Here is an 8,528-nt window from a genome sequence, read left to right as displayed (position 1 = left end):
ATCTTTTTAAATAAGATCTTAAATTTGACTTTTGTAAATGAAAAAAAAATGATTAAAATTGGAAATCCTACTAAAGATTAATATTTATATTTGTTTTGAGAGATTACTTATCAATAAATTTTATGAATATTTCATATCAAAATATCATGGTGAATTAAAAAGTTATAATTATTTTTTATATATTTTCATATTTTAATAATGTGTTTTTTTTTGTTTTTTTTTCATTGTTAACTATTAAAAATTAAAAAGGTAAAGTGACAAAATGAATACCAATATATTTTTTCATTTATCACTTATAACTTTTATATTTATTTAAAATATTATCTTATAGGAGTAACATTATTTTTTTATTGGGACAAAAATAGAAGTTATTAAATATATTCATGCTAAAACAAAATCTTCGAAAATTGCCCCCATATCTATCATTGTGGATATGCCATTGGTTATGACTTATGATAGACGAAATATCAACTTTTTACATTATTTATAATATGGATTAATATCAACAATCTTTTTCTACATCAACTGTGAAATTAAAAGTTACTTTTTACATCATTGTGGAACTAAGGTAAAAAATATTAATCTTTTATATATTAGGGATGAGTAAGACCTAATTCATCAACTAACTTAATCTCACTTGAAGTTAATTTAATTTAGATGAGTTCGAATTTTAAAAGTAAATTTGGTATTTTTTTTTTTAGGATAGATTTGCATTATGTTTGGGTCATCGCAATCCGATTTAATGTTCTGTATTTTTTTTTTCTATGTTCTACATTCTTTTAAAAAATTTATTTTTTTGAACAATCGTGTATTAATAATAAACTTTTATTGAATAGATGATATTTTGTTGTGAAATGAAAATTCCTAGGATATTACATGATATTATATTTAAAGTGATATTAAAATATATATTGTAAGATATAAGTTAATTGAGTTTTACATTTTTTTTATTCTATGATTTAACTATATATAATCTTAATATTTATATATTATGTTAAAACTTTGGATTGATCCGATGTTAATCGGATCGAGTTCTAATTCAAATAAATGGCCCAATCAAAATCTCAAATCAAATAAGAACTAAGATAAATTCACCTCAACTGGTTCTTAACTTGAAAAATACTCCTCTTTAGTTACTAGAAAACATTATTAAGGAAGAGATTGCATGTGTCTTTCTCTCCCTCTCATCTCCCCTAGTTATGTTTTACAGCAATGGAGAAGATTTGAACCCTCCTAACTCACTTCTAGAATATATGTTAACTAGCTTAGTGTCCCAAATCTTACACAAGTATTATTTTATAATTTATAAATATTTTTATATATTGTAACTTTTAATGTATATATCTATTATATTTTAATTAATAAAATATATTGATAAAAATATATATTAGTATATATATATATATATATATATATATATATATATATATAATAGTTAAAAATATTAATATATAATAAAACATTAAATGTTATAAAAATCACAAAAAAATTTATGATATATACTATATTTTCATATACATGCATCAAGTTTGTGTTTTTATAAAATTTCATATTTCATTAAAAATGTATCCCCATAAATTTTATTTTATATTTAATATATTTTTATATTAATAAATATATATATATTGTTAATCGAGGAAAGTTGAACATTAATCAAATATGTTAATCTAAAATATAAAAACATCTTTAATTGAATAAATAAGGAAAAAATTGATTTGAACTAAAACTTATTTCAAAATGGGTGAATGTTATTATTGGAATTTCAAATGTTCTTTAACATTTAAACATGTTTTTATCAATTAATGTTTTAATATGATTCACAAATTTAATATTTCATTTCTATATTTTATTCTTATAATTTTTAATTACATGATAAAAATATGAGTTTATCCTTGCTTTGCAAAATTGATATAGCTTAATACATATCATCTAAAAAAAGATATATTGTTAACTAAATAAACTAAAAAGGAATGAAATAAATTCATCCACCATTTTTCATAGTACATTCTTAAATACTATTAGAGTCGTTTTAAAAAAATGCTAAAAGAGGAGTAAAATAATCGATTAAGAATAAAAAATTTAAAAATAAAATTGTTTATATTTAATAGAATGAGTATGAAGTTAACATGTGGTATCACATCATAAAATTCAATTGTCCACAATGTAGAACTTAATTTAACATCCAATAAAAGAAATATTGAAAACAAAATTAAGTGAATTGATTGAAAAAAATGTAAAATTAGTTAAATGATTAAAATTCAGCATTATATTATACTCACGTTGATTTATGTTGAATTTGAGATTGAATATTTACTAAAAAACATAAAGAATTTTTTAACATTTTTTAAACAAGGAAAGTTAGTAAATATGAGTTTATTTATTTAATTTCAAATATTCTCAATTTAAATTAAACATTCTTAACATCTTTTAGAAGTTTATAACAATTTTCTATAAATAAAAATTAATTAATTTCAAATTACTAATTTGTACAACTATTCTGAGTTTTAAAAATGTATTTATAATAGTTTTAAATTTTTAAAATTTTAAGAAAGCATTTATAATAATTTTTAGATAATTCAAATTATTAATTAGAATATAATTATTTAATTCTAACTATTCTCAATTTCAAGAAACCATTCATAGTATTTTTTGAGTAACATTTATCTATGTTTTCACTTTTGTCAATATATAAATTGTAGAGTATATGCCTATTTCTGATGGCATAAAATGTGATATATATATATATATATATATATATATATATATATATATATATATATATTAGATTCTACCTTCGCACGTGAAACATACCCGAAATGTTAAAAGTTGTTGTTAAAATAAAAAAACGATCAATCACGCACTAAAATATTTTATCCACACAATTTGGAGGAGTAGTTTAAAAGTTTCTCAAGATTCTTTCATTTAATCCTTATCTTTTGTAATTATTAGCTCGATACCAATGCGATAGAGACTAAATTAAAAACTTGCTTTAATAAGAGTCAATTGAAATAAGTGTAATGTATACATTCTAAAAAAAATTATACTTTAACATATGCTTTGATTAGGTAGGAAGCTGCCACAGTTTAAATGAGACAACTGACTACAGTATTACATTGACTAATCTGTCACATGAATTATGATCATCAGACAGGAGCTGTAGGCATGAGAAACTTCGTCTTTTAAATCATTCATCATAAACAATACCCTTAACTAGGCCATGCTCGTTATGAATTACAGTTGTACAAACACATACCTAAAAGACTTTAATAATTAAAGTCTATTTCAAGTATGTAGGAGCGTGTACTTTGTCCTTACTAATTGGCTTATTGCAACCCTCTGATCTTTCTTCTTCAGTTGTTCCCGACTTTCTTACATAAAGGCTCCTGATTATGTTTTAATCCTTTGTCTACAATTCGTACTTCACAGCAAATTCAGTGGATGCTAACTCCTCAATAGTCCGTACAAACTTTCACATTGATTAAGAAAATGCATTAAATAAACTAGGCTATGCTTGTTTCCTGTCGTGTTGGTAGGCAACAACATATTCAGTACACTGCTTCAGTTATATGGAACTTTCCCTTGTTTATTTTCTGAAGAGCCAGAAGTTAAATAGAACCAATAAATCTGTGACAAAATCGAAACTCATTGGTCTATACTCTACATTATTCATGTATATTACTCAATTGGCTATGTCAAATCTTTTTTTTTTTTATATCGTACGTTAGTTTGTTAGAAATATTAGTTAGAGAGATTCTAACTCGTGACTGCGACCTCTTCGCCCTTCCTTTTCTCTTCATCCTCTTTCAACTACTGGATCAATTTTATATCTTTTTGGGTATGTCAAATCCTTTTATTCAAGCTTAAGCAATTAACTCTTTTAGAGTTTAACATAGAATTGAAGCAAATTCAGAATAGCTTTTTTGTGTTGCAGAGCGTGGATTTACTTAGAAACAGATCAAACGAATGATGGAAATTTGATAAATTCAATGTTCATGATTAATGGCAAAGGCCAATGAAAATAGAAGGTCAAACTTCTTCACATGCCCTTTGTCTCTGAGGTGATCAGTGTAAACCTTTTTTTATGCTTTCATTCCAACTAATATTAAAAAAAAAAAAAATAGTTGGAAACTGAAACTGTCGACAATCGTGAGAAACGCATTCTTCGTGTATAGTATCAATTGACCAAAGCATAGTGGAAGAGACCTCACAGTAGAATGCGTACGTGAAGGCTAAATCTATGAATTTAGTCTTTAGCTTGTGGAAATATGGATTAGACAACGTTTAGCAGTACTGCGTATTGTTGTTACGCTTAATGATATTCTACAACGAATACTGTACACATTTTGATTGCATATATTAGTACTTAGTTTGTAACCTATAATGTCCATCGTAAATTGTACTTTGTACAAGTTTTGAATTCACTTAATCTGTTTTAGAGGTTTCTGATTACGTGGTACCTTTATTCTTGTAGGTATTTACCGTACCTTAGATAGTTTAATTCTCCTATAATATATTAATTATGTTTTAATTGAATGATGATTACGTCATTACCTCATCTTTACATTTTTCTATCCACAAAAAAAAAATGTAAATGACCAAATTCACTTTGAACCAATGATTTATTAGTTATCATTATAATTTTTAAACTCGAACCAATAACGAGTATTCAATTTATTTCACTATAATTTTTACACCAATTTTATCTTGCCTATTTCTCCTTTCTTTTCCTATCTTATAATTAACTACATCTATTCTTTTTCTCTCTTTTCTATTTCTTTCTATCCATTCCAAGAAGTATCAAATGATTATTAATTTATTATCCCATTTTTTTACAAACTAGACTTTGCTATGATTGTTTAATCAGAGTTAACTAACTATGCAATTTGGAGCGAGCTAATCACAAAAAGGAGGAATTTTATTTACTTGTGAGAAAAATTGGCTTCACAGTTCACACAACAAAAAAAAGGTACAACTTTTCATTTCTTTTCAAAGAGGAAAATCAATAACGTCGTGGAATTTTCCAATATAGTAAGTACTTTCGTTTACAGTCAGAAATGTCCATGATGAACTTTGTTGAAAAATGCACACCTAATCAAATGTTCCATGATGAACCTTATGGAAGACGCGCACACAATCACACTCACACCAAATCAAAGAAATCATAATGAATCAGGAATGGACAAATTTGAAAGCAATGTTCTAGCATCCTTGGCTAGTGACACACACGTGGCAAGGCTTCAAGTCAGAGCTTGTGAGCATCACTGCTTTCTTGCATAGCTGCTGCATGATCAAGCACACAGGTGGGACTTCGGGGCAATAATTGTGAAGTCTTTGGCCAATAAAGTTCTGATCGGCGAATGATGAGTTTCTGCTTCATTAGTTTGTAACATTTCTTCACCATTTCCTACATTCATGATTAACAATAGAAACATAAAAAATGTGATTAGAAAATACCCCTTAAATCTTAATTATCAATTTATATATCGCATTATGGTCACTTATTAACACTTACAATGCTTATATTCTTGTGGAGGCAATATGATTTCTTGTCATCTACACATTGATTGGTTACCCATAACAGTGCTGCTGCTGCTATTGTGGATGGTGAAAACTCCAAGAAATCCATGACTAGTAAAATGTTCATTCACGTTAGCACTTAGCAAACATTGAGCTATATACAAAACTTATATACTGTTCTTTAGGTACTCGTAGTGTTATTTTTCGATTAGAATTAGAGTTTTACTTTGCAACCTATATTGTTTTTTAATACGAACCTTAAGTAAAACTTCAATTCTGATTAAAGAACAACACGAAAACGATATTGCAAGAGAATAGAGACCGGTATTGATACCTAGACATGTTCTGATGATAACATCCGAGACAAGAGAAACAATGTAACTTAAATCTCCCCATGTGGAAGCAGAGCACAAAAGCTTGGAAATGAAAAGATGCACAAAATCAAAAGGGGTTATAGTGCGCAATCGCCACTTGAGACTGGCCATAACCAAAAGCTCCATCCTCTGAACTGTTTTGGGCTTAAACAGGAACCTTGACTCGATCACTTGCAGGTCCAAAAGAAGTGGCACTTTGCTTTCTTCCATTTTTGCTGCTAGTGAAAGACAAGTCACTGATAGCAGCTGCAGAGGCCATGCTTTATCTTGCTGCACAAGCATGCCACTTTGTTAAAACCAAAAATTGCATTTTATGTTTCATCAATAAACCTATTTCAATTCAAATAATACCGTAAAGGTGTGTGACAAGAGGAAACGATTGAAGTAATCTACGGAAAGATACGCTGTCTCGGGTTTAAAACTGTAGTATGCATGCACCTGCAGAATGAGAAAAAACTATCACTATCAAAAACTAGTTACAGTGTAAAGCCATGTTTGAACTTTGAATGCTTTGTACATAAGAAGCATGCAATGTATGCATATTCACCTTTAGGATCCAATTTATGGCCTCTTCTCGAGCATTAATCAGCCATGTTTTTTTGCGAAGTTGTTGTCCTAGGAACTTTGTTTGTTCTTGCACTTGGTTGTGTTCGGATTCTAACAAGTTCAATAGAATGCTTTCATCATCACTATCATCATGATCAGAGTCTCCCCATAGAACATTGAACTTCAGAGCCTCATCATCGGAATCCAAGTGAATCACTTCGCTAGTTACTTCACTGCAATACAAGTCAGGACTAATTGGGTGGTTTGAGGAGTCGAAAGACATGGTGATATTAAGAATGTTTTAGTGAAGAATACAAGAAATGAATGAACACACCGTCTATCATATATACCATTGTGGGGAAATAATCAAGCCAATTTTGTTTGCACCTTATACTATATAATTTGCCATATATTATATGTGAAAACGTGACATCATGCATACATGCGTTACGTACAAAGGCTATTTAAAAGGTTTGATAAAGCAAAATCTTAAGGGGCCTTGTAGAACTTCACAAGAAGTTTCGTCATCGAGAGCAGCCAAATTTAGTAGGACCGATCCTAAGCATTGATGCCTCTGTCAGAGGATTTTTTATTTTAATTTAAAGAACAAAAGTAATAAGGGGATTATTTTATGCGTGGGTATAGTGGCCAGCTTATTCCTTTATATTAATGGAGTTTGAGTATGTTCAAAGATATATAAACTTGTTGAATTTCCACGTAATATCTTGACCTATTGAAGATATTATTTTCTATTCAATATTCATGCAAGTTCGTGTCTGTCACATTCACTTCCACTTCTATTATTATTGGGACAAACGCAAGTGTAGTGTCAAGTGTTTTTTTAAATTATTTTATAATAAAATAATAATTTTTTTTGTTAATCTACATAATAGAAGTTAATGTTAAAAATTAGTGAAAATTATCAAAGCAAATCACTATTTATTTATATATATTTTTAATGTAAAAAATTTAACACAATCAAATAATAATAAATTATCTGTAGCAAAAAAAATTATACTAAAAAATAATACAAAAATTATGATGAATATAACTTTTAAGATAATCAAAAGAAAAATCAATATATTTTCGTAAAAAAAATTTGTGACTAAATAACTTAGAGTGTCTAATAATGCATATATAAACTATTTTCTCTAAGTTGTCACTTTTGTAACACCAACCATCTCAATGTATTCATATCCTATACATATTTAATATCAATATTTTTTTTTTGGTGCGAGAAAGGGCAAATTTACTGTAGGGGGTTAGTTTTAAAAACTATTTACCAATATGAGTCTGTTTGCAAAATTTTAACATTGGAGGTTTGTTTTTTCAATGGATCCTGCAAGTGGCAATGGCGGGATGGCTATTCCGCCATCTGCAATGGCGAGTGTGGAGTGTGTCGCCAGTGGCACGGGCGAGACACCTGCTGACGTGGTGATCTCGCCAGCTCCTTCAGCGAGACAAGCATGTCGCCTGTGCTAGTGGCGGGACATGCCACTAGCTGATAAAATATTTCACATAACGATAGCTTTTTGGCTTTTGGACCTTCGCCAAAAAGCAAAGCAGAAGAATTATAAAAGCTTTTTAATTGGTACGGTTTATCCTATGCAGCATGATTAATAATTTTACACAATTGTGAGGTAACCTGCTCGATCTTCTTCTTCCTTAAGGGTGAAGACTTAACCTCCCTGAAGGAAATAAAATGAAAAAGAAAAGAAAATTTTCAAATTTGAATTGAAAAAAAAAAAAGTTTAAATTTTTGTCTCTACAAAATATTTTCTCTTCTATTTCTTTTTTTTTTCTTCAATCAAATAAAATAAAATATATTGCTACTCTATTTTTTTTCTTTATTTTCTTTCCTTCCATCCAAACTTACCATAAATCTAATAATTTATCATTAAATTATTAAAGGAGACAACAAATTGGCAAACGACAAGCATGCACGTGAAATGTGGAGCGCTAGTATTTAGCATGGGCGTTAGTTTTAAACTGATATAATTTTTTAAAAGATTAAATTTTTTATTAAAAATTAAAAATAAATAATAATATTAAAAGAGGAATTTTATTGAAACAAAGTGCTTCAGCTTAGAA

The 8,528-nt window shown here is 28.1% G+C and overlaps 1 protein-coding gene across 1 annotated transcript; it reads right to left on the bottom strand.

The window, feature by feature from the left end:
* Nucleotides 1-4,894: 4,894 nt before the first annotated feature.
* On the bottom strand, nucleotides 4,895-6,788 carry LOC114412491 (cyclin-D1-1-like). The gene is made up of 5 exons (XM_028376416.1): nucleotides 6,439-6,788; nucleotides 6,243-6,329; nucleotides 5,852-6,161; nucleotides 5,513-5,628; nucleotides 4,895-5,404 (listed from the first exon to the last, which is right to left on the bottom strand). The coding sequence occupies exons 1-5, from the start codon at nucleotides 6,718-6,720 to the stop codon at nucleotides 5,243-5,245; spliced, it is 957 nt and encodes a 318-aa protein (XP_028232217.1). The 5' UTR covers nucleotides 6,721-6,788; the 3' UTR covers nucleotides 4,895-5,242.
* Nucleotides 6,789-8,528: the final 1,740 nt, after the last annotated feature.

This window comes from Glycine soja, chromosome 5 (genome assembly GCF_004193775.1).
Source record: "Glycine soja cultivar W05 chromosome 5, ASM419377v2, whole genome shotgun sequence".
NCBI lineage: Eukaryota > Viridiplantae > Streptophyta > Magnoliopsida > Fabales > Fabaceae > Glycine > Glycine soja.
Note: the sequence above shows the minus strand (reverse complement) of the source record. Positions and strands in the feature narration are given on the sequence as shown.

Bases quoted from the DNA above. Each gene is read 5' to 3' on its own strand.
- LOC114412491 (XM_028376416.1), bottom strand. From the start codon at position 6,720: ATGTCTTTCGACTCCTCAAACCACCCAATTAGTCCTGACTTGTATTGC. The intron at 6,162-6,242 runs GTATTATTTGAA...ATGCTTGTGCAG, and splicing joins TCTTGTCACACACCTTTACG to CAAGATAAAGCATGGCCTCT. The intron at 5,405-5,512 runs GTAAGTGTTAAT...TCATGAATGTAG, and splicing joins TCCACAAGAATATAAGCATT to GAAATGGTGAAGAAATGTTA.